Source organism: Lonchura striata, chromosome 3, assembly GCF_050655825.1.
Source record: "Lonchura striata isolate lonStrDom1 chromosome 3, ASM5065582v1, whole genome shotgun sequence".
In the NCBI taxonomy this organism is placed as follows: domain Eukaryota; kingdom Metazoa; phylum Chordata; class Aves; order Passeriformes; family Estrildidae; genus Lonchura; species Lonchura striata.
Genome location: NC_140705.1, coordinates 86,542,024 through 86,567,975, shown reverse-complemented (window position 1 = coordinate 86,567,975; position 25,952 = coordinate 86,542,024). Strand labels below are relative to the sequence as shown.

The window sequence follows — 25,952 nt, the reverse complement described above, 5'->3', positions numbered from 1 at the left end:
GGATTTCTTTTCTCAGCTGGAGTGACTTGCTACAGTAGTGTTTGACAATGCTACAGGTTTCAGAGATGTTTATCATGGGATAAAACCTGCCTTGCCAAACCAAACCAAAACGCTTCTTTCATAGTTATATCTTAGGCCAGTTCTCAACTCCATTTACTGTCTGGGTGGGAGTTGGCTCTGCCTATCCCAGGCCAACAGAGACAGCAGCGTTGTTAAAGTTGTGTGTAGGAGCATAAGCAGTAAATGTGTAAGAGTAGAGTTGAAAACCAACATCCTGGTCAAGTTCAGAACTGGCAGAAACTCTTTCAGGAGAGGGTGGGTGCTGCCCACAGAATGAGACTGTCTTTATTGAGAAAGGTTGGTAACTGACCAAAACTGATAGTGATGTTTACTTTCATTTCAGTCTGTGTCCAGCACACCATGGCAGCTCTTGAGGAACAGTCAGACCTTGGGAACAGAGGTATTCATTCTGTCCTATTCATCTCAACTGAAGGTGGCTTTTCAGCCAAAAAGGTAGATCCCTCATGAAACTCCGGGGTCCCTCCTGGATAATGGTGTGTGGGCCCTGCAGGAGAAGCCGTTCCGTTATGCGTGCACAACACTCTGGGTTCAGCACTGCCTCTAAGTGTTTGTGCCAGTGTTCCAGTAGCAATTACGACATTACCAGAAAGGAGGGAAGAATGGTTCTGGCTGGCTCAGGTTTCCTTGAGCACAGCAGCCCCAGCAGAGGAGCACTGGAGTGGCTGTGCATGGGCTGTCCTCTGCCCGAGCAGGTGGCACAGCTCCCCAGAGGTGTGTGAGCCAGGGTGCCAGGGTGCCCAGCAGAGTGATAGGAAGCAAGAGGACTCATACAGGACTGGACCAAAGGGCAGAAGGGGCAGGTGGCTACTCACCCGGCAGAAAGTTCAGGGCAGAGTGTGAGAAAGGGGGATAAATCCCCAGCCACCCACAATGAGAAACCTCCTGGTTGTCTGAAAGGCACAGGGGTGGCAGCGAGGGCTGCCTCCCGCCGTCCCCGGGATCACTGGTGAGGGGTCAGTGGTGTGCTGGGGCTTTTCTGGTGTCCAACGCTGCCTAGGCGGTACAAGCCGTAGCCCAGGCGATGATGCCGAGAGGTCCCGAGCGCCCCAGGCGGGAGACGTGATGGGTGCGATGGAACGACGCCCAGCGAAGACGATGCCCAGCCAGCCCCCTCCCCGCCCAGGGACCTGCAGACATCTGGCAGCGGGCACTCTGCCGGCGTCGTGCACGCTCCGTGCGCCGGCCGAGGAAGCGCCAAACCCCGCCAACCCCGCCGTCGCCTTGCGGCCCCCGCCCCGTGCCGGCCGCGGTGGGCGGGCGGAGGCGGCGCTGCGGCGCCCGGGGGGGCTCGGCGCGGCGGGGGGAGCGGTCGGAGCGGAGCGGAGCAGCCGCGATGGGCGCCCCAGGCACGGCGGCGGAGCGGCGGCGGCAGGGGCGGCTGCTGCGAGGGCAGCGCTGCGCGCTGTGCGCGCTGTGCGCGCTGGCCCTGCTGCTGGCCAGCTGCGCGGCCGGGCGCGGCGGTGAGTGCGGGGCCGCGGCGGGGGGCAGCGGCCGGGCCGGCGGAGCCCGGCTGCGAAGGGCGGCGCCGCGGGGGCTGCGGCGGCCGGGGCTCCCTCGCGGGTTCCGCGCCGGGGCCCTCCCGAGCCGGGGCGTTGCGCGCCGGAGGCGGCCGCGGGAGCGGCGCGAAACTTGGCGGAGCTCGGCGTGCGTTGGGGCGGAGGGGGCCCGTCCCCCGCGGGGGTCCCGGCGTGCCCGGAGCCCTTCTGCGGAGCCGCGGCGCTGCGATGGTGCCCTCCGCCCGGGGGTCCCCTGCCCGCCGCGCTTCAGCTGCGCGGGGGGCGGTCGGAAGCGATTTGCGTCGTTGCTTTGCGGAGCCGTGAATGTAAGCAGAATTTAGGCAAGGCTTATTTGCCTTTAAGAAAAGAAGAGCGTACGTCTCCGTGACTCGAATTTGCTTTTTAAATAAACAGACGTGTCTGAAGGGTTTCACGGTGTCCAGCATGGTGTAAGGAATGCTCTTATGTTCAGAGAAGAGTACAAACACCAGCTACGGCTTGAACGCAGTGTTTCTTGTGGAGTATAACTATGTTGGGATGTGTTTTTAAGATTCGGGGCTTTTATGCCCTCAATTTAATCGAATTGTCTTTTTTTTTTTTTTTTTTTTTTTACACATGTCTTCTAAAACTTATGCTTTTTCTTGCAAATGTGGATTGCTTCCAAGAAATAAAGCCAGGAAAAACATGAACATCGTTGTAAGTAAACAGGACTTTATGTATGTACTGAGGTATATTCAAGTCTGCCAGCACAGAAGATGCAGATGTGTGACACCGGTATCCATCCTTCCTTTACCTAAACTTCAAAGGCTGCCGGTGAGAAGGGCTGTGGTGCTGGGGCCAGACCAGTGCTCTCTTCCCCATTCCTGTCATTGGGAAGATGATCTGTGTCCAGCTGAGCAGACTGGCTGCATGCTGCTGCCTTTACCACACAGAATATTCATAGATGATGTGGCTAGGGTGATTTTCACACTTATTTAAAAAGTGCACAGAGTGCACTCCTCTCTCTTAAATGCAGTTTTCCTTTCCACCTTATGTTTTGGGGTCCCTGCCTATGCAGAAAGAGCTTCATCTGCTGTAAAGGCTGGTGCCACAGGTGCATTTGTACTCTACCTGAGCTGCCAAAGTGTTACCCAGCTGGTGCAGCAGTGTTGTGTCAGGACTCTGGCTGCTTTACTTCAGTTTGGGAGCCTGTCTCATGTTGTGATCAGAGTTTGCTCAGAGTTAATCTGAGAGGTGAGGGATGGCATTTTCTGCACAGAGACAGGAGCAACAGGGAGGAGAATAATGTCACAGGGGAAATTTTCTGTGGCATCCACTGCATCTGCTGGCATTGCACAGGCCCAAAGTGAGCAGGCTCTCAGGGAAGCCTTGGACACGGCCTGATGCTCTCTAGCATTTGTGTTGTTCTCAGGAGCTGGAAAGGTGTATTTCTGTTTCAGTATTTTTCCTACATAAAAACAGTGTTTAGGATCGACAACATAAACTTTTGTCTAGACGGTGGTGCTTTTGTGTCGACTGGCATCTCTCTCTGCACTGCCCTGGCAGGAGGCTCTGGGGTGGTTTTCACTGTGAGCTGTTTGGAGTGCACGTGGCATATGCAGCTCCCAACATCCTTGATGCCAGAGGGACCAGTGGCAGCGTGTCACAGGCTTCCCTGGGGTGCTGCAATGACTGCTGCTCCTGGAGAGCCTTGGTGTCGAGGCGTGATCCAGCTCAGAAACCTAGACTAGAATCACCTCTTTGCATGATGCATGCTTGAGTGCTGCAGTTCTTATTCATCAGTCCCCTTCCCCTCAGGCACTCTTTCAGCCATGGCCTGCATCTGGAGGAGCCAGACTTTTCGGATCACTGCAGACCTGTATGTGTGTGCAGAGGGTGTTGGGTGCCAGAGCCTCCTTGTGAGGTGTGTGTACTGGCACGTCTCTGCAGGAAACAGGCAAGAGCCCTTCTGGAGAGGCAGGTACCACAGCAGTTTAATTGATAAACCATCTGGAGCATGCAACTCTAGGGGACAGGGCATGAGCTCTGGGTTTCTGCTCTGGTAGATCCCCCTGCTTTTATGAGGGCCTTAATCAAGTCTCTCCATGTCTCGTTTGGCTGAGTCTCAAAAATAAGGCTACTTTGTCAAGTGAGTTTGAGATCTCCTGATGCTAAATTATGTGTAATAACAAAGAGTTAAAATACTATAGTGTTCTGTGAGGCTCATTCCAATGATCTCTGTATTCCACAAGGGTCAAGCTTTTGGAAATAGATATGGTGCTAAGAAGAAATCCAAGTTCATGCTGTTTGTCTGGGCAGTGATCATACAGCTGGGGTGCTCCTTTCTTCGCTTGCTGGCAGTGTAAGTTTGGTTATGCTCTGGCATTGAGGAGGTCACACTGGTAACTGAGAGGTGTAACTGAGACCAAACACAGCCCTGCAGACCCCAGATCCAGCTGCCAACCTTCGGCTACCCGACTGCCACCCGCACGGAAAGGGTTGAACAAAGTGTAAAGTTTGGTTTATTTTTTTTCCCCCCTTCTTTATCCCCCCATCAGTCTGACTCAAATTCTCTATTCTAAAGAGAGGGAGGAGTGGAACTTCATTATATGAGACTCTCTTCTAAATTGTAATGATTCAGGTTTTTCAAGGCAGGCTTCTGAGTCAGGCCTGTTACCAGTTTGTTGTCATGGACAGCAGAAATAGCAGGGTCATCAGTCAGTGGGATTTTTCTCTTCTTTGTGTCTGTGTCTTTGGCAGGATGGCAGGGAAAAGCTGGGTCTGATTGTGCAGCCCTTACTCATGGGGATGGGCACATCCAAGCACTTGGAGTTGCCTGCGTGATTTAAGTGTGGAAGATTCGGGTTTCTTTCAAGTCTTGTTTTAACTTGATGGGAGTGAAGTATTCAGAATGGTGGAGCAGGGCTTGCCAGATGCATTTTGACTGGCTCTGAGACTTACCCTAAAAGCAAAGCTCAGGCTGTTTTCACAGGACTGGTATTTGCCTGGTCCTTGTGGGCTGTGGTGTGTTGAAAGCATCCATGTCATGAAAACACACTCTTAGAAAGCCTCTGAGCAATCCTGGGTGGTGTGATGAAAGATGGGGAGCAAAGATCTCAGGCATGTCTGCCTTCCACCCCTGTGCTGGTTGGAGGAGCTCTCAAGGCTGGAATGAACCACGTAGGCTGTTTGCTTCTGACCACTTTGTTACAGGCCTTGCCTCAAAGGGGTTTTCCTTACACATCTCCTTACTGCGAAAATAACACAGAAGGACCTTGGTGGGACAGATCCTGGTTCTCTAGCTGGGAGTTAAAGTGAAAACTCCCTGATTTGAGTGTTTTGATTTGTGTGAACCAAGAAACCCAAACTGAGCTTTAGAGGTCATGCAATGAAAGCACAAAAGCAGTTGTTTTCCTCACTTCTTCCGCAGAGTGTAATCCTAGCTTCAGTGTGAGTAATCCTAGCCCAGATGTATTGCTGTAATCATTGGACCCCTGGATATGGGAATTTACACTCACAAACTCGGAGAAGCATCAGGCCAGAGCGTGGTATGTGACCTCTTTGGCAGGGGGCGTGTTTGGCCTTGCAGTAAATTACTTGTTCATTTATTTAGTACTTGTTCAAGGTCCTGCACCCACAGCTGACTGAGACTGAACCCTTGTGTCAAGCAACTTGGAGAGTGGCAGGGATGGGACATGCAGTGCTGCTTGCAGGGGTGAGGGGACCTGATCAGATGCTTGGCTGGCACCATCAGCTTCAGGTGCCAGCAGAGCAGGGCTTGCACACCTGGCTGTGGCTGAACTGCCTTCAGAACTCCCATATCTCAGGGTCTGTGTGCAGTCCACTTCATTGAAGTGTTGTGGGAATACCGGGCCACATGCCAGGCTGGCTGGCTTGCCAAGGTTGGGTGCCTGAGGTGGACTGGCACAGCACCTGGGATGACAGGGTCGTGGTGCTCGGGATGATGATGTGGGCGGGATGCTCGACATACAGGATGCTCCGGAGCTCTGGCTCCAGCAGGGCATGAGGGCAGAGGGCTGCTGGCTGCCCCAGCTGCTCAACAGCAGAGAAGTGCTAGGCTGGGAGAGGGTGAGTTGCAGAAGGACTGATGTTTCTTTGGTGCCTGTCAAGGTGAGGTAGGCTTGTGCTGCACACCTGCCTGTGCTGATGGAGCTGTGCAGGCTCAGTTCTACCTTGTCCATGCCTTTTGGCCACTCCTGCCCTCATTGGTGCTTCGTGCCTGGGCTCTGGCATGGTGGTGGCCCTTAGCTGAGCCTTTCCAGCAGGCTAACCCAGCAGAAAACTAGCCCAGGATAAATAAAGTAGGTTTATTGCCAAATCAGCACACTGAGATGACTTGGTGAGGGGCATTAACAGGCCATGGTTGAATAGAGAGCCCTTGGTTGGTGGCTGTGGTCAGAACAGCAGAGCTCATGAAGAGGTGGGCATGCTTGGTTGGTTCTGTCCCAGCCCTTTCCTAGTACTTCCTTCCTGCTTCTAATCTACAATAGTCCATAATTAGTCCATAAAAGGCAGGCTGGTCACATTGTCTGTTTCTGGTCAGAGATGCTCAAAAGACTCTGCTGAACCTGTCATAGATTCATGTGGCAGGTATTTGTGCCTGCATCCTCTTGGGAGGATACAGACATTAAAAAAAGTCTGTGCTGATACTGGACAGGGTAATTTAGGAGATCAGCATCCAGCCTTGCAGTTGGAAAACTCCCCTCACCCTGGACATGACCTGCTTCTAGGTGTTAGCCTGTCTCAGGGTACTTTACTCTGTTTTGTCTCTGTTCTTTAAATTGATGACACCTCTCTAGAAGCTAGGAGGATCATTAGGTTTTTTCTGGTTTCTGTTCCTTTGGAGTAGTTTAAGTTACCCCTTCTGGATTTCCTCTTGATGAGCGTAGAAAATTTAGTTTTCATAAAGCCTTCCCTAATAATAAAAGCTGAAGAAAACAGCCAGGTTTAATGAAACCTGAGCCTGAAAACTTCAGAATTTTGTGTTTTGGAATGAAAACCACATGAGGTTCATAGGAGTGCAGGGTCTGAGGGATGCACCTTAGGATCCAGTGCAGCAGCTTGGTGGTGGGAGCTGTAATGTCCTGTGCTCTCTCTCCCAACTGCCTCTCACAGCCCACAGCCAGGCAGTTGAGCTACAGCAGTGCATTTTTAAAAACAAATTTAGAGAGCTTAAAGTTTTTACTCTTTTTCTAGCCTTGCCTTCCTTGCTCTTCTCTAGAGCAGTCTTTAGGTTTGGGGCTTTGGAGAGCACTGGGGATGTTGAAAAGCTTTGTTCTGCTCTAAGTTTTAAAAGCAGGAGCCAAGTCAGACCAATGCCAAAAGCCAGTGGTAACCTCATCCTATTTTTTTTCCGCTGCTGTGGCTTTCTGGGCAGGAGCAGTCAGCCATGCCCAGGTGTGGGCAGTGTGTTTGAGGTCCTTCCATGGTAATCATCCCTTCCTGTAGACATGCTCTCAGGAGAGTAGGGCTGCACAGTGAGTGGAGCCTTGTGGCTGCTCCACATTACTCACAGCATCAAAGGGAAAGCCTTTGGTGGAAACAAAGTGGTAAGTGTGTGTAATTTGCAGCTTATGAATGGGTTCTTGGCTGACCCTACAGGGATGCAGGTGTTCTATCTCTCCTCCCTGTGGGATCCTTGCTGAATTGTCAGACTCCTGCAGCCCTGAGCAGCCTGTCCTTGTTACTTAATGCCAAGGGCATCTGGATGGGGAGTTTGCAGTGAGCTGGAGATCCCCTGGGGTCAGTTCCCTCTGTCTTGTCTCATGGCAAGGTTCACGTTCCTTTTTCTTGCATCACCTCCCTCAGAAGGTCAGATCTCCACAGGAGTCAGCAGAGGAATGTTCAGGTGAGACAGAGGCCAAATTTTGTCAGCTTGGGATCCATAGCAGTGGAGCTTCCGGGACAGCGAGATGGCCATGGGATGAGCCTGCTGTGCCCAGGAATTTGGGAGGGTGTTGAGCCTCCATCACTTTGGCCAGGAGACAGCTAAATCAGATGACCAGCTGTACTGTGTGAGACAGGAAATAGGTGCAGTCCCTGTGTCTGTACTGTTGCACGGCTAGATTTCAGTTTAATGCTCAGATTTAAAAATAAAGTGGATATAATCTCTAGATGCTAAGCTTTTCTTTAGAAGCAGGCTGAGAAGACTCTGGAAATAACAGGATTTCTCAGTGTGCTTGACTGTTCGACGGAAAAGAAGGGAAGAGAGTGGGACAGGATATTGCATCCAGCAGAAAGGGCTGGACTCCAGTCTGGACTAAAGACTGAGGTTTGAGGTGAACTGGAGATGTATAAGCTGGGTTTTTCTTGCTGTCTTTCTTTTTAGTTTGTTTGTTTGTGGGTTTTTGTTTTGTTTTGTTTTGTTTTTTTAGGTTTGATGTTTTGTTTTTGTGGGGTGGGGTTGGGTTTTTTTTGTATTCTTGGGACTAGGAGCATTGTACTAAGGACTCCAAGGAAAGGTCCTTGGCCTTGTTCTTCTGGAAGAAGGGAGGCATTGAAGAGGAGTCCAGATGTAGTGTCCAGGGAGAAAGCTGTGTGAGACAGTACTTGCTGGGACTTTATTTGCCTTTTATGGTCTCTTTTGGCTAACATGGAATGTTGTCTGCCTATAAGCCTTGCCTGTGGGAAGCAGATGGTCCCCAGGTCCTGGCTGGGACCTGGGAATGGCCTGGAAGAGAGGAGAGCAGGGTGTGTCTCCAGCTGTATCTTGTGCCCCACATTGTCCTCTTGCTCAGCTCTGCAAGGCCAGGGCACGGATCCTGTGTCAGTGGACGTGAGTGTGTGTTGGGAAGGGGAAATACTGTCTTTTAGTAGAGGAAAAACCCTCTTGGGCACAAAGAAGCGTCAGATGGGGTTTGGAGACATGGTTTTGGTTGTTCTGGGACATTCCTGTGCCGAGCTGCTAGCCAAGCAGCCATGTAAAGTGGCAAGAATGCACAACCTGGCCTGACCTCGCTGCTCCTCTGATTGTGTGCGCAGAGCTTCAGTTCAGGGCTGGGTTTGTGTCCACAGACAGTCCTGCCAGGGATCAGGGCTTGACTTGCACTGTGTGAAGTGCTGGGGTCCAGTTCAAGTGGTTACCCCAGCCCTTCCTCACTCTGGCCATTCCTCAGCCCCTGATCCTGCTGGGGAAAATGGGGTAAGCAAGTGTGTCCGCAGACTGTGAGGGAGGGAAACTGAGGCACGAGAGAATTTGTGGGAGTCTCCAGGCTTGGGAGCAGCAGGTATCCAGGTGGAGCTCTGTTCCCCAAGTGTTCTGCCCTGTCCCTGTGGATTAGCCCTGGGAAGTGTGCCTGTCTGCTTGATGGCTGAGGGATTGCAGTGCACAGTAGCAGGCATCACATATCCAATGAGAACTGCAAACAGTTTAAATGGTTTGATTGGGAAGGAGCTTGCTGAAGTCAAGGAAAAGAATCTTTTTGATATGCAAGCTAAAAACATGCTAACTGAGCTACAAACAACGGAAGGGTCTGCTATTAAAATAATTCTTATTCATAGATAGACTCAACCGGTTTTTTTTTTCTTTCTAAGATGGCCAGAATATCCTGTAAAAAAAGCAGGAGGAGAAATGAGCCTTACATGGATATTCCTTTTTCCTCTAAGAAGACTTACCCTCCAATTCTCAGTGCACCTCTACATTGTAGTTGATTTGTATATTGGTGAGAGGATGGGGCAGAAAGAAACTCTTGTAAATGAGTGTTGCCTGTGCTGAGACAGTGCAGCAATTCACTTCAGGGGAAACTGGTCCCAGCCAGTGGCTGCCATACACAGCTTGTTCAGCAGGTTTCATCAGATGTGCTCACAGCGAGGTGCTGCTGGCTCTGTGCTCCAACTGGGACAGCAGTGGCATGGCAGGAGAGGTAGGCAGCACTTAAAAACACCCAGAAGTTAGTTAACTTTGCTGCTGGCTGTTGACAAAACAAATTGAGTTTCATGTTCTTGCACTAAATCAGAGAAGGCAGAAAATCAGGCTTTTTAAGAAGAAAGTAACTGAGTAATGTTAAAGCCTCTTGAATGAAGAAATGATCCAAAGGAAGGTTGCAGGGGTGCCTTTCTCCATAGCAGAAGGGCTCCAGCCCTCTGAGCATCTTTGTGGCCTCCTCTGGACTTGCTCGCACAGGTCCATCCATCCTTCTGGTGTTGGTGCCCCCAGAGCTGAATTCCAGGTGGGGCCTCACCAGAGCACAGCAATATTTTTAAAGCTTTGATCAGAAGGGTATTAAAAAAAAATCTCCAAAAACCAAACCAGGCTTTTTGTTTAATTTGATGAAAACCATGTACTGTCCAAGGAAGCATGAGTTCTCTTCCCCACACTTGGTGTCCCTCGAGTGCCCCTCAGGCGTGGGGCTGCGTGCAGATGGCAGAGCTGCTTGGGAGACGGAGGCAGAGGACCCAGGGCTCTGGGGCTGGCATCTCAAATTGTTTAAATTGGCTGTGGTGGCACTGACACCAGCTGAGAATCTGGACAGAACAACTTGTCCAAGGTCCAACCTCACGGGCTAATAGTAGAGCAGTGAATTAAACCTGGGTCTGCAGTGTCTCATTTCAGGGTGAGTAAAGAATAAAGAGGGAGAGTCTGCCTGTCTTAAAGCCTTATAAAGAAAGGACAGCCTCAAACACTTGATTCTGGTATGATGTGGAGCACCATCCTTTTGTTCCAGGACCTCTGGTTAAAAACAAAAGTTTGTTTTTTTTTTTTCCCCTCTATAGTATTATTTATTTCCTTAAAACACTTTATAGCATTCCAGGTTGGCTTCATTTCTCAGAGGAGGGCAGGGGGGCTACTGTGCTGCTCAGGACTGGTACCTGCTGCCTTTGTACCTGTCTTTTCCAGTGGGTAGGGAACATTCCCCAGGTGGAAGAAGTAAGAGTGTAGGTACCAGTTCGGACAGAGATTGCATCCACATTTTTTGCTATTAGGGGCATTTCAGGGATCTGCTAAGGAGCCTCTACAAGCTTCAGCCAAGCCTTAGCACAGATCTCCCTTGAAATGCTTTAGCAGCATTGTGCTCCTGGGCCACCCTGATAAGGACCAGTGCAAAATTTGCTGAAGCCAGGGATAGTATGGTGATTTATGAGGAGCTTCCTGGAAGTGTCCACATAGTCCTCTCCCTCTCCCTCTCCCTCTCCCTCTCCCTCTCCCTCTCCCTCTCCCTCTCCCTCTCCCTCTCCCTCTCCCTCTCCCTCTCCCTCTCCCTCTCCCTCTCCCTCTCCCTCTCCCTCTTCCTCTCCCTCTTCCTCTCCCTCTCCCCTTTTAAAATTTTTTTTTCACTCACCATTGTCTTGGTTTGGGTATGGGACAGAGGACGGGAGTTTTGTTATAATTCAGGGTCTGTAACAGAGGGGCACAAGGCTGAGCAGCTGCCCCTTGCTGGAGGGATCCCAGGACTGATTCCCTCCTGTGGGACTGGGAAAAAGGACCTGGAGGCACAAAGCAGAGTGGGGTGAGCAGGACCTTCCTGCCCTGTGAGCTCGGCCAGCACTGGGGCTGGCACCCACGTGCTCGCTGATCCTGGGCTTCACAGCCACATCCGTCAGCAGGGAAATGGACGTCGTGATGTCGTGGAGGGATCTGTGGCAGAACAAGATACTCTTTCCAGACAGCCCAAGCTGGCAATTTTAACTGCAGTGTGCCTGGCTCCAGTTCTGTGATTCTCAGGCCACTTGGTCATGAACCTCTCTTCCCTGAGTACCAGATTTATTTCTAGATATGTTTGCTTACTCCTAATAAATATAAGAGATGTTCTGAGGCTTATAAATATATGTATATCTGTAATTAAGGTAGGATTAATTGCTTAAAATTGTGTATAAGGGCCTGTTATGAGATCAGCAGATAGGAGCATGGGAAGAAATGCATAATGAATACATTATGTTATAAATAATGGACACAGCTGGTGTACTGGCATCCCCGAAAAGTAATAGCTCTTTCAATGTTTAATGAACTGGATGCCTGAGGGAAAACACTCTCTGTCACTAAGATAATTTTCAGCTTGGCTTGGGGACACACAGATTGGTCTGAAGTAGGGCAGGAATCCCTGTGCACTGGAGGGCACTGTTTGTGATAACATAGGGGTGTGGAACCAGGCTTTCCACAAAGACACTTGGTGGGTGCTCTCTCCTGCTCTCAGAGCCCATTTGCATGTGGCTGATTTGTGGCAGCTCCAGACCACATCCATTTGCTAGCCAGTGGCAGGGAACAGGACCACAGGCACCTTGCAACTTCTGGAGCACCTTTGTCTCCCATGTTAATTCCTGGGAACCAAGTTGCATTGTTGTCAGGAACTCAGCTTCATGGGGAGGAAGGCACAGGATCAGTTACAGGCCAACAGCTGCCCTTCAGCATCTTCTTAGTACTGACAAGAGTCATCTTAGGGGTTTTCTGAGCAGATGCAGGAAAAGGGGAATTACCAGCACTCCCTCTGCCTGGCCTGGGTTCACACCTCTGTCCCCAGCTGCTTGTTTCACAATTCCCAGCTCCTCTACACTCCTCTCCCACTATATTTTATTCCTGTCCTTTCACTCTGTCTACTGCAGCTCTCTACTGCCTGATGAGGGCTGGCTGTCCATGAATTTTCCCAAGTGTCAGCTCATGTTAGAAGTGCTTTTAGGCAGCAAACCCAGACTTGGTACTGAACAGTGGGGTTAAATACCAGAGTCAGTGTCTTGTCTGGGGCTGAGACTTGTCTCCATTCCCCAAGTGCCTTTCCAGCACTGTGGAAGCAGTAAATAACAGCAATTAAACAAATACAAATTACAAGATTCATGTGGTGGTGTTGCAGGGAAACACAAGGGGAAAGGAGATGTAAGGCAAAAGGACAGGACAAATAGTCTTTTTATCCCTTATGCTTGTTTACTTTTACACAAGATCCAGTATTTTCATCATCTTTTGTGGAGAAAAACATGAAAAAAAAAAATCTCTTTTGTGATGTTTCACCTATCAGAGATACCAGGGTGGCAGCCAGGGCTTATAATAGTCTTTGTTTCCTTTCCTTTCTTTCCTGGGAGGGGTGGTGTTGGGAAGGATGAAGCCCAGCGTTCCCTACAGGGTGGCTTTTTTTTAGTGCTCCTTCCACTAAACCGTGTCCAGCCTGGCCTTGGACACCGACAGAAATTGTTCAGGCAAAGCTACAAGAGTGTCACTTTTCAATTTAACTGGGATAAAGTAATGGTTTCCCCTGTTTTTTTGTTGTGTTTTTTTTTTTTTTTTTTTTTTTTTTGTTTCTTTTTGGTGGAAGAGCTGCTATGTTTCTTTTCCCAGCACATTTTTATGGTATTTTCAGACTAAATTTAATTATGCGGAATTCTATCTACCTGGAAGTGTAAAAGAGAGCAAACCAAAATGAAATATTTTATTCCAATAAAACATTTCATCTGACCCAAAACCGTCTTTCCTCCCACTGTGTCAGCTAAAATTAGGAGAGAAATACATAAATGTGGGGGAAGGAGCAGTGACTGTTCAGCTCCCAAGCACAAACCCCCCCCGGTCAAGCCCCAGGTATTTGCCCCTGTCACAGGGGCTTGAAATACAGTTCGTTTTCTCACTGCTTTTAAAAAGATAAATGCCTTCTCCAGAGAGTTAGCTCTTTGTGTAAATACGTTACCCAATCCTTCCAAGAAACACGGGTCTGTCTGGTAACAGCTAGGCTCTCAAGTACTGCTTTTCCAGCCTTGTAAGGTCATGATTGCCAGGTTCAAGCAGCCACAAGATCTTGGAATGGTATAAAAAGTAGCTCTGTTAGTGATGGAAAGTCAGCCGGAGATTAATTAATTGCTGCTCTTTTTTTTTCGTCGCTGTCTACTGTGAAGAAGGGAAATCATGATGGATGGTTTTGATAGGGATGACCCAGATGTGCAGCCACCTGTAGTACAGCCTTACTGCTGTGACTCCTGCCTTCTGTGAGCAGGGTTTTCTAGTGAAATGTGGGAAAGGGAGAGAGCAGGGGGTCTGGATGTGCTTTAGGATTCCCTGTCATCCCTCACAGGGAGAAGGGATGAGGGCAAGATGCATAGGACAGAGTTTGGGCAGGGAGAGGAGCTGCCTCATGGATGTGTTGGAAAGGGGAATTTGTTCTCCATCTCCCTTTTCTGCCTCTGAAAATTTTCTTTCTGTTTATTTGGGGAGGGGGGAAACACTGGTGCCTGCAGCAGGGTAATGTGAAGGATGCTGCTTCATCTACTCCTGCAGGTTTCCTCTATGACAGCCATAAGAGGAGGAGGCAAAAGCAGTTTTCTGGCTGGTATTAGGAGACTGTCCCATGCTTGGGACAGAAGGCAGCAGCTCTGTCAGGGGAGATGTGCTGTGCCAGCGAGCTCTGGAAATCATGCTGGGCAGTCCATGGCTGCAAAGCAGAGAGATGGTGTCAACAGTGCCCAGACTTTCCACTCATGCCAGGTGAAATGCTAATGAGTTAAGAGTTGGCAGCAGGGAGTGAGATATCCCTGAGAAACCAGAGCAGAGAATCAGGGCTCACAGTACTTAGTACTGTTGTACGGACCAGTGGGAAGCTGTTGCCTTGAGAATGATCTGAATTTGGGCAGGGTCGCAGAGGTATGTCCGTGGTAAAACTGGGGGATTTATAGAAGCATGAAAACATTGTCAGGAGAAGCAAAACCCTGCTTGCTTTAGAGAGGAGCTGAGTCACTCAAGGCTGTGATAGGGAGAAATAAAAAGTGGTATTTTTTTACCAGGTGCAGAACTGTTCCTTTTGCACTTAGGCATAGATCAAAAAGAATGGAATGGTCAATTTAATGGTCAAGCTGATATGAATACTGAAGAAAACATAAGTTTCTACACAAGCTGGTAATGAACAATCATGGAAGCTTGGAATAATCACATATCCAGTAACAATTTTTGGCACAACACAGTAGGGAACACAAGACAGAATTTTATCTTCACTTAACTAAGCTTAATCTGGCATTCTTCGGGATGTAGGAACCAAGGAGTTTTTGGGGAGTGTGTTCATCTTTTGTGGGGATACTTTTCCATCCCCTGGGCTTCGCTGTTTGAAGTGGTGCAGGGACTTCACCTGGAGCTTGATGAGCAATGAGTGCATTTCTGCTGAGTGCTGCCTGTCCTTGAAGTTTCTTTGCTCTCAGGGTGGAGCAGAGGCAGGCCTCAGCAGCATGCACGTGGAAATTTCACTTCCAGAGGTTGGGCAGCTTTTCAGAGTTAAAATAAACCAAAAGTCACATTTTGCTGTTGCCATGAGAACTGTGGAGCTGTTGTTGGACCTTCGGAGTGTGCTCTGCCCTCCCTACTTCAGCTGGGCTTTGTTGAGAACAGTGCCGGGCTGGGAGGGGCAGAAGCTTTGTGGGACCCTCAGCGGGCTCTGTGCTTCTTAGGAGGGGGCTGGGAGCCTCCTTGGAGGCATGTGGGAGCTGTAGGTGTGCCTGGGGTTTTGTGAGGGCTGTGGGATTTTTTCTGCTGGTGGTCACATAGAAAACATGTGGGAGGGTGTGTGGTGAGGGGCTGTTGGTGCAGGAACTCTGCCCTGCTTGGGTACTACCTGCAGCTTGGCTCTGGCCTCCATGCCTCACTTGTGTGGTACAGGTATTATCAGCAGTGTGCTTTCCCTGCCCTTCTGCACCTTTCCATGTAGGTCAGGATGCATGGAAATACAGCTTTGAAATCAGGTGTAAGGAGCAGGCTGCTTGTCAAAGCCAGGTGTGGGATTTCTGAGGCTTTGTTGTTTGGATTTTTTTTTTCCCTGATGATACTATATTTATGGTCCTTGCTGCTGATTATTTTGGAAGAAAAGCATCTCCCAAATCAGCCTAGGCAAAGGGCTAGTGCATTTATGATGTGTTTATGCAATTACAAGCTCAGATCCTGTGATGGCTATCTGCAGTGGGTCTGATGGTGCAGGGGCTGACTGGACATGTCCCTGAGGGTCTGGGGCCAGCAGCCACCAGGATACAGCCATGGGAGGGCAGCTGTGGAGCAGGGTCGCAGCTCATTCAGCTGCATGGTGGTCTTCCATCAGGGTTCATCTGTTCTGTCCTGAGGCCACCACACTACTTCTTTCCACCTGTGCAGAGAGGTGGCTTATGCAGAAGCTTGTGCTTCTTCCAGCTTTTTTCTTCCTCCGAAATATTTCCCTGTTGTATTAACTGCAGGAACGTTTCAGGGAGACAGAGATAATTCAGCTGGTTGTGAAACCAACTCTCCAAAACCCAAAGCTGCCACCATGAAAACAATAGATAAAAGGGACAGATGAGAGAGGAGGAAGGGCAAGCATATTTCAGAAAAACTGTGCTGTTTTTGGCTCTCGCCCGCAGTTTGCATTGAAAGGAGTTTATTGTCAGTGAGAGCTGTAGATACCTGCCAGCTCTCTTGGGCAGCAGTGCTTTTTGCCAGAGAAAGGCCCTGCCTGTCAGGTCTTCCCTGCTCCAGCCCCTGGCCCATCAGCTCCTCCATGCTCCAGCTGGCTGCTCATGAACACCTTCCATCTTTGTTGCCTTTCTTCATCTCAGCATTGTTGAGCCGAACACTCCACTGCAGTGGATAAGTTTCTTCTCCTCTTCCAGCTCTTGATTTGGGTGCTCTTGTCTTGTTTGACTGCTTGTACCAGCTGTGCAAAGGCCTCCCTGTCCCGTGGGACCCTCACCTCTACACCAGCCTGCTTTGTACCCTGTAGGAGCTGAGTGTCTGCTCTGAGGTCTTGCTGCTGTTCCATCTTGTTGGGGTTCCTGTGCCTTGCTTGCTGCTGAAAATAAAAGCACCTGTGAGATCAGAGTGCAATGGGGGAACATGGGGATGTTGTTTGTCATTGTAAGGTGGTGTTCTTTGTGCTGGGAAGTGCAGCCAGGATGAGTTTGGCTGTATTTCTGCAGCACTGAAAGTTGTAAACTCCAGCCAGAGCCATCTGGAATAGTGTAAGGAGCTCCTGAGCTCCCATGTGGGAATCAGGATCACACACACAGAACCTTTCCAGGAGTTCTGAGCTGTCTGATCAGTTATTTTTAACACTCCACCTCATTTCCATGCTCATAAGTGGAACAGGTGAGCAGTGTTGCTGGAGAGGCTGTGCCCAGCAGGCTGCCACCCCAGCCTAGCAGGGACAGGAACTCCCAGCAAGTACGCACTTGTGTACTCCCTGTCTTATGGAAAGAGATGCAGCTACTCAAAATGCACCATCTGCATTGTCTTAGTTCTGTTATGAAATGCAGAGCAGGCACAAAGACAGGGAAAAATGACTCGTGCTTATTGTCCATTGGAATATCTCCAGGAGGAGGTGCAAGTAAAGCTCTCCAGAGCCTGGCTTCCGAGTGTGTAATGGAATTGTAGTTGTGGAAAATAACTTGCTGCAATGTTCAGTGCCTGAAAAAAATAATTCTCTCACTTTGTAATACACTGTGGTACAGAACTTTGGAAAAACTCTTCATTGTATCAGAGCTTTAGAGGATGTCACAGTGATACTTTAGTATAAAGCTAGCATCTAGAACATTAATAAGAAAAGTGTGCCATCTCGCTTGCCCAAAATGGCATTGTAGCTGTGAGGCAGGATGTTTAGCAGTCTTTACCTCTGCTGAGAAAATGAAAAAAACTCTTTGTTGTGGTCTCCATTAAAAACCATCCAATTCTGAATAACTACAGTTGAGAAAGAAAACTATTAGCTTTCTTTTTTATAAGTTTTCCTGCTTTTCCTTGGGAAGAAGAGTTTGGCCATAGTGGTGGTAGCCTGGCAGCCCTGCTGTGGAATTCTGTGGCTGAGGTGGTATCCCTGGTGCTTGTGTCTTGTGCCAGCACCTAAAGCAGGGCAGGCCTTGAGCAGCCTCCACCACACTACAAGGAGACTGGTACCAGCACATGGGGAAACCACAGGGATCCTCTTATGTGTCACTGAATGTCCTTGTTAGCAAGGTTAAAATCTCCACGTGTCCCTGTTTTCACAGGAAAATCCTTGGAAAGCCAAAGCTTTGAAAAAGATTCATCTCTAACTTCTATTTTCTATTGCTCTGTTGAGTGAAATGTGTTTTCGAATGGAGATGCCCTAGGCAGGATGGTGGGCTTCAAATTGTGCTGTGGGACAGCTGGCCCTGCTCAGACCTGGAGGCTCCAGAGGAGGGCTTTTCCTGGTGTCAGTCACTGCATTGAGCTCGGCCATGGACCAGGTCCACCGCTATTTACTCTGATTTTTGTCAATGCTGGATGTAGCCTTTATAAACACTGCTATTGCCAAAATAAGCTTTTTCCCTTCCAAAGTCACCTTAAATGACATTCTTTTTCTTTACCCCTCGCTTGGAAGAGTTTGCCATCCAAGAGAGGCAGAGGTTCTGCCAGAGGTCTGGGGCCATGGCAGTCCCTGTGTCCTCCATCCCTCATACCATTGCTCCATGCAGTGACACAGAGAAGCCTTGCTGGCTTGGAAAAGAGTTCCTCTGCTTTGAAAGCAGCTTGTGTCTGGAACTGAAACTGTTTTGCTCAGGCTATCAGAGTGTTTGTTGTTAGAGGAGATCCCTGATGCTGCATTACAGCCTATGGTTCTTCTTGGAAATGCAGCCCACTTATATCAGCTTAATCTTACTGGTACTTACATGTCAGGGTCACTTGGCTCTGGACTCCGACACTTACAGACTAAACTGACAGCAAATTCCGTTCTCTAACGTTTGTAAAGCATTGAAAGAACAAAGTGCTTGAAGCTTCAAATGATGGCATCTGGCTTACCAAGGTAAATGTTTTTTTTTTTTTTTTGCTTAGAAAACAGGGGTGCTTTCAGGCTGCCTGTGCAGCTCTGGCTCTTTCCCCAAACATGCACCCAGATGACTCCTGTGTGTATTCTGAGAGTATTGGTCCCAGTTACTACTGGTGGCCTGGGATGCAGATTCCCAGGCAGCCCTTTCCCAAACATTCCCTCCTAGCGTGACATGGAGTGGCCTAAGCAGAGCATGATCTGGGCAAGGCAGACAAGTCTCAGATTGGGCAGCCCTCTTAACTTTGTGCCAGGGAACCTAACACAAGGGTTGGGAGCTGAAGAGAACCTTTTCCTTTGTCATTAATCACCATCTGTGACATTGGCCCAAGATTTGAATCTCTATCCCACTGCTTTTTTGCCTGTGATCTGTTTCCAAAGTAGTGGACAAAACTGGGAATAATTCAGAAGTCCTTGTGAGAGAGCCCATGTCCTGCTTGTTGGGAAGGGGATGAATAGATGGGAGGAAATGCCTCTTAGATGCTGTTTGTTACTGGAGGGCTGCAAGATCTCCATTGCAAGAGGGCTGATTTGGTGTGTGGATATCTTCTGGCTTAAAAAAAAAAAAGAGTTTTTTCTTCCACCCTTGAATTTGAACCAGCATAGGAGGTGTGGAACTGGCACATGAGCATGTTTGTCCAGCTGATCAGGCAGACATGGCATGTCCAGGGCTGACCAGCCTTGTGTCAGGAATATTGTAGAAGTCAGCCAGCTGTCTTTGTTGACATTGCTAAAACAGAGCTTCACTTACCAGCACCAAGGAAAAGCTGAAGGGGAAGCAGAGCAGGGGTTGAGTCAAAGGTAGTGAGACATAGTACTGCCCCTCATGCTCATGGATATTTCTTGTTATTGGAAGCGTGGAGGTGTGGAAATGAGTCAGAGGTGTGCTCTGGCTTTAGTCAGATGGTGCAGGGTGGTAAAACAGAGATGCTCTGCTAGGATGACCTTCAGAAACTCTGGAAGAATGCACATAGCTCCCGTGGGATGGGGAGCTGCTGGCAGTATCCCATTCCAGTGGGCTTAGAAACACTGCTCTTTTAAACCCAAGGAGTGTGGTGTTTTTGAAATGCAAATGTTGTGTCTGCTGCAAGATGTTCAGGAGCAGAATCAGGAGTTGCCTTTCCTAATGTATTACTACTCTTTTCTTTCAGGTTACGATGCCCTGAGCTATTCTGTGGGAAATGGTGACAAGTGGAGTGGGCGACAGCTCCTGCAAGCACATGAGAAGAACGTGACTGACTTTCCAGAGGATGGAGGGCAGCTCTACATCAGAAACTGCACTGAACCAGGTAGGAATGAAAGTTGCCTCTAGCTCCTCTGTTCTGCAGATGGCTTCCTCACATCTGTACTCCAAGACTTACTTATTTTTAAGTCCATAAACACTGCTCTTCATATCAGAGCTTGGATATAATTTCCTCAAGTTTTGGGGAGAAGAGGGGAAGGGTTTTTCTCTGTTCTTCAGGACTAATTTAGGTTACGTGCCCCAGGAGAAATTCTAACAAATCCAGTTCTGGCTGCACTTTTCTGCCTATAATTTTTCCTTTGCCATAATCCTTAATAACATTTCTAGACAGATGGATGATTATGGTCTTTTTTAGACAGCAAAAACTGGTACAAAAATTTTTCTTACTCAATTTTTGCTTGTTTGCATAACTCTGCCACAGTGCAGACCCAGTCTTGCAGCCTCACATCAGCACTGACAGTAATATTTTCCCCCACTGTGCTCGGTATCTCAGCACTGTCTGTCTCACTATTGCATCTGTTCCTGCTGCCCTCACCAAATAGAGTGGCCTGTAGGAAGCATGGAAGATTTTATTTGTGATGTGTGGATTTTTGTCCCCCTTTTTTTCAGAAAGTAGAACAATGACTACTGAGTACTCTATGTTTTCTCAGGAGAGAGAAAGCAGAAATACCTAGATATGTGAAATTACTGTTTCTTCTTGAAACTGTCATGATGTGACATTCCATAGTAGAAACTGATGCAAAGTACTGCAGAAAGGAAGTGAAAGTAACAGAGTTAAGGTCCTGCTTCTGGTTTTGTCGATTTTGTTTGGATTTGTCATAGTGCAAATAACATTAAGTAGTGTTAAGTGCTGTTGAGTAGTGTTAAGTACTGTGTTGATGTTAGGCCAGGTGGCAGTCAGAAGCATTTGGGAGTGGGACACTCCTAAAATGCAGTGTCTGTAAAAGTTACCTGTTGAGCTCTGTTATCTGAGGATGACCTGCAGGATGCGTCAGTTCTGCTGCTCAGCAAACAAGTGAGTGAAAGAGCTGGCAGAAGGGCATGGGCATATCAACGTTTTGTGAAGGACGGTGGTGCTGCCTGTGGTGCTACAGCACAAGGGAGCGAAGTGGTGTTAGCTGTGCTTTCATGTTTGAAAGTGTGGCCAGGAGTAGGGTGGCTGAAATCCTGGCACAGCCCTGACAGCAGGAACTGTGGTTGTCAGGCAGAGCTGATGGAAAGCTCGATCCCACGGCCCCAGGGCAGAACAGTCCTTCTCTTGGCTGTGCTGGTGGTGTATCAAGCCCCAGATGTTGGCACAGCAGTTGAGGTTTCACCAAGCACGGCTGCCTTTGCCTTCTCCAAGGGCTGCTCAGGGAAACTGGGGCACTTTGTGGTGCTGCTGAGCATAATGCATGAGTGCTGTATAACTGCAGCCTGAGGGCCCGCTGTGACCTGGGAATCAGCAGAGCTCAAAACTCCCTAGCATCCCCACAGCACCATGTGTGTTGACCTTCAGGTGCTTCTTCCCTTGAGCAGGTGTGAGGAGGGAAAGGCTGCCTGAAAAGGGTTTTTTTTCCTTCTTACTTCCCAAGTGAGCCTGTATAAACACCTTGCACTTGGAAGGAGTGGATTGTCTAAGAAAGCGGTTTTACCTCATCTACTGGTGGAGGAAAGGGGAATGCCTCCTGTTAAAATATGCTGTGTTTTTTTGCAGTGCTTGGCTTCTGTGCTATGTTGGCAATAAACACACCTTGGCGTGCTAAAGGAAAGATCTGTGTTTTTTAGCTGCTTGGGTGATTGCAGGCTCATTTGATTGCCTGTCATGATATTTGCCAACTGCTACTTTCATTTCCTAATGGTTTATCCAATGGTCTATCTAGTATCATTTCATCATCAGAACTGCTCCAGATAGTAGGGGTTTTGCTCCCTTTGCAACAAAAACTGTAGAAATATTAAAGTGGTGAAATGGACTGATTCTAGCCTAAAGACCATTTTTAGGATTTTTTTGTTTGTTTGTTTTGACCTTTTTCTGAGAAATGCCCATCATAGGCTCTGGCCTGGTCCTGTGGCTGATGGTGGTTGTGTTGAGTGCCTGTGGAAGCAGAACCACAGAGCAGCCTGCTATCTTTTCTAAGGAGCTTCTGTCTCTTGCTGCCTGTCCTCTGAGTGTTCAGCCCTGCCTGTTCCTTCCCTCTTGGATCTTGGTGGCTTCTCATGGCAGTGTGCTGTCAGACAGCAGATGCTCTTCTGGCATCTCCTACCTATCCCCTTGTCCTTGTGGTGTCCACATGAAGGTGTGTGGAACTAGAGATAGACAAAAAAAAATGGACAGTTTATTCACTGAAGTAGTGATACTGTTTAAATGAGACACTTGTGTTTCTGGGCCAAGTTTGACAGTTTTAGCTCATGCAAAAGATGATGAGGAAAAAGTGAGAATTACTTGTGTCAGTTCAGGCAAAGTATCATTTACTCACCCAGTTCTGTTCAGAAATGTTATTCAACCACTGGAAGCCAAGAAAAAGGATTAAGCTGGTTTAATGTTGGGTCAGGTCCCTGTGCTACCAGATTCAGAATTCAAATTGCACTGGAGCTTGCTCCAGAGCTTGCTCTTATTTCAGACATGATTTATTAGCTACCAGAGGGTGCCAGGCTCTGGGGCTTTGTCAGGATGGGATGTCACATGTCTGGAGATACAGGTTGGAGGGGGTGGCCAAGGTCCTGGTGCCAGCCCTAGTTAGCTCCTCACCAGACTGACATATGCTTCCTCTGACAAGCTGTCATTGCCTTCCTTCCTCCCCTGCTTCAGTGCTTCCACTCCCACCTCAGGAAGGCTGAAAATAAAGTAACAGCCCTGCTTAAGTGTGCTGTTTTAAAGTCATTATTAGTAATAGCAGGAAATATTTGCTTGCTGCAGGAACAAAAAGATCTTCGTGTATTCATTTAGACCCTCAGGCATAAATTGCTCAATTTAAACAGCCAAAGAAGTTTTTGTGCAATTAGTTTTTACATTTCCTCATCTTATTTCAAAAGCAACTTTCTCCTTTATCAATATTTCTCCTGTGGGTAGCTCACGGTAGTGTAATCTGTAGTGCTTGGATGTGGAGCTGGTAACCCTTGCTGTCTACTTGTGGCTGTGTCTTCAGGGTCCCTTTGCCACTGAACTACAAACCCAAGGCCACAAACCCAGATCCCCTCGAGTGGAGCTGAGCATTCTGATCTCTTTCCTCTGTTTTGTTTAAGCACATGGTGGGCTTTATGTGGTGTGAGTTCTGCTGAGCTGTCATGCTCAGAATGAAGTCCAGAGAACTGCAGAGTTTAGAAGGGCCTTCTTGCCAAGCAAATACAGCATCCTCTGTGAAGAGTGATTTTGTGTTTTGTTTTACTTTTTTTTCCTTTTCCTCTTTGAGCCTCAATCCAATTGAAAGTTGCCTTCCCTCAAGCAAAATTAATTTTATGCTAGCAAAATGAAAAGTTAAAAATTGTTCCTGCCTTGCAAGTTGCCAAACCTTGCTTTCACTTGAGGGAATGTTAGAAAAATAAATTGCTGAAAGTTTAGTAACAAAATATCCTTGAGGAATAGCAAGAAAGATGCTCTTCTCTCACTGAGCTATAAATTTGGTGAATTTGACAGAAATTTCCTTGAACTTCTGTTTCCACACTTTGCTTCTGTTTGTCAACTTCAGACCTAAAGGGTCAGAAAACCAGAACGTTAGGGTTAAAACATCAGAAACAGAAACAAACACATGCTTATTTCTTCTGGGTTCTTGTGCTGGCAGGGAGCTGGGTTCTCCCTTGCTGCAGCCAGGAAGGAGAGATGTTCTCATGGTGGGGACCAGGGGCTAAGATTTGGTGCTGACATGTGGCCCTAAGGAGCTGAAGCTCGGGGAGCCCAGCACTGGTGCCCGAGTTGTGTCCAGACACTGGGTTTGGCTTTATCCCAACAGCTGCACGTCTGGCTGAGAGAAATGTGCAAGGCAGCTGAGGGCTTTGGAGCTCTCCTTGCAGAGCCCGAGGCTTCCTTTGTTAGAAACCATGGCAGATATTTTTCCTTTTCTGTGCTGCGTTCTGGACTTGATCGAAGCTTGGGGTTCGCCTTCTGGACTGGGCCTTTTACCAGGACTGCTGGATTGTAGGATCTCTTAGCAATAAGAGGTGGTCACAAGTATTTTCTCTAGGATTTTTCAGCCATCCAAGGGGGCACAGCCCAAGTGTGGCTGAGTTGTGCTGCTGTGCAGGGGAGCAAGTAGCTGACCATGATTGCTCTGAGGCAGGACCTGGTTTTACAGCAGGGCTGCACCTGGACATCATGCCAAAGGGTCAGAACAACTGCTTTTGGCTAGTTACTTGAGAACTCTGAATTGATCACCAAAGCCATGCAGTTCCTTGTAAAACAGGGCCCTCTGGACATACATAGGAGGCCAGTGGTGTACATTTTGCTAAATTTTTGCCAGTGTTCCCATGTGGTTATGTATGCAACTCTAAGAGCCAGAGTTTCAGAGAGGAAAATAACACAAAGCTTGTGATATTAAAAATCAAGAGGTGGCAGTGGTATTACCCAGCTCATCCTCAGTGTGATTGCATTAGTGAAACAAAGAAGGAGAAAGCAACCTCCATATTCCAAAGCCAGCTTTGTCCCTACAGTATGCAGACTGGAGAGGTGGTGAGCTCCAAATTGCCTTCCCCAGAAATCTGCTTTCAATTTTTCAAGAATACATATCTACCCATGTATCAAACAGCTGTAATTAAACTGCTTGTTCTGACAGAAAAGAACCTTGGCCAGCCTTCAGTGCTGCAGCACAGCTGGGATGTGCACCTGTAGTGTGGGTAGATCTCTCAGACTTGTTTGCTTGATTGTTGATGCTTGTGATGAGACTGTTCCCATTTTAATTGTTGTTTCTGGTGGAAAATGCTGTGTTACCACGGGCTGGCTGTGCAGGGAGGGCTCACAGAGCTCTGGGGGAAGAGCAGTATGTCACGCTGCACGGGGAGTGAGGAACACCAAAGGTTAATTGCCTGTTGCTACCAAAGAATCATGTTTATAGTCTTGAGAAATAATGGCAAGGGGAAAGGAAGAAAGAAATAATCCTTGTAGGTAAAAAAGAACAGAACCTGTATGCTTGCTGCTGCCAAAGGCACAGGAGGAGGATATTTGAGAGTCAGTCAGAAGTGCAGCCCCGCTGCATGGGAGCTCTCCAGTGGTGGAGTGGGGAAGCCCTGTGTCCTTTTTTATGATTATGTTTTCTCCACTGGAATAATTTTAAAACACCCAGAAATTTTCTTGGTTTTGGATTTATTTTGCATTTTTCCTCTGTTACTTTTTTGTTTGTTCTTCTTTGTATCTGGAGGAATGAGGCTTGCTTCCTTGACCTTTTAGCAAGCTTGGGTTACTCCTTTGGTTATTGTGTGTTGTGGAAAAGGCAGCAGAAAGGCTTGAAATACTGAAAGCAGACCCTTGCTTCCAAATCTTTAAATACTTTTGCATTTAAAAGGTGTTAAGCCACTAAGCATGACTTCAGATGTGAATAAAAATCACATTGTATCTCCCTGAATTGGGTTTTACTTCTCTGACACTTGAGGATGCCAGGCTGCTTCTGTGCTTCACTCTGGTAATCTGAGAAGTCTTCCCTGTGGCCTGTGACCTGAATTTCTAAGGAGGCAGCAAAAAAAAAAAAAAAAAAAAAAATTGTCAAGTCAGACTTGCTCCTTTCTCTGGGAAGAAAATGCACTTGGATTTTTCACATGCTGAGCATGGAAAGCTGGAGGGTTTTGGCAAGCACCAGTGGAAGGTTTTGGGCTGACAACTGGGAAGAGTCAGTGTGGTCCCCTTGTTTGGTGGCTCTGGCTGCCTTGGGTCATTGTTGAGGTGCAGATGGCTGCTCACAGCTGCAATAACATTGCAGTTATTGTGTACCAGATGTAGATGTTCTAGACTGGCCAGATAACAGAATAGTTTCTTTTTTTTTTCACACCCGAATTATTTGCCTGGTGTGATAAACGCAAATTGTCCACTTAGCATTTAAAAATATATTGCTGCATTTTTGTAAAATGTCCTCATTCTCCCCAGGAAGATCTGTACTGCTGTAAATTTTTAGTTGTTAAAAATTTTAGACTTGCAATACCAAGAAATTTGGGAATGAAGTAATTTGCCTCGGTGCCTGTTGACCCCAGGCCATATAAAATGTGTGACTTGTTTTTGTTGGGACAGAGTATGAGATTCCTGATCAGATCATGTGAAAAACAGTGTCTTTCTTAAGCTATTTTAAAGTTTCTCTATGATGCTAGAAGGGTACAAGAGAGTAAGTTTGATAATTAAAGAAATCAGAGCAAGTAGTTATCAGCACATGCTTTAAATGTTGGTGTGTCTATAGTATTTCACAGATCAAACATGAATGTGTAAGCAGGGGCCTCAAGCATTAACTTAAGTTTCAGGGCTGAAAGCTGATGTAGCTCTAAGAT

General features: G+C 47.9%; 1 protein-coding gene across 5 annotated transcripts in view; it reads left to right on the top strand.

The window, feature by feature from the left end:
- Window positions 1-1,379: 1,379 nt before the first annotated feature.
- Window positions 1,380-25,952, top strand: part of SLC24A3 (solute carrier family 24 member 3) — a 126,215-nt gene continuing 101,642 nt past the window's right edge. For 4 of the 5 annotated variants that reach the window (XR_014953859.1, XR_014953858.1, XR_014953857.1 and 1 more), the window contains exons 1-2: window positions 1,380-1,541; window positions 19,423-19,560. Coding sequence is in view for 2 of the 5 variants with exons in the window: in XM_021543338.4 (XP_021399013.2) it covers window positions 1,415-1,541; window positions 19,423-19,560 (265 nt within the window). In the remaining 3 variants the exon portion in view is untranslated. The remainder of the gene's footprint in view (window positions 1,542-19,422; window positions 19,561-25,952) is intronic. The other variant, XM_085575618.1, reaches the window with a different exon arrangement.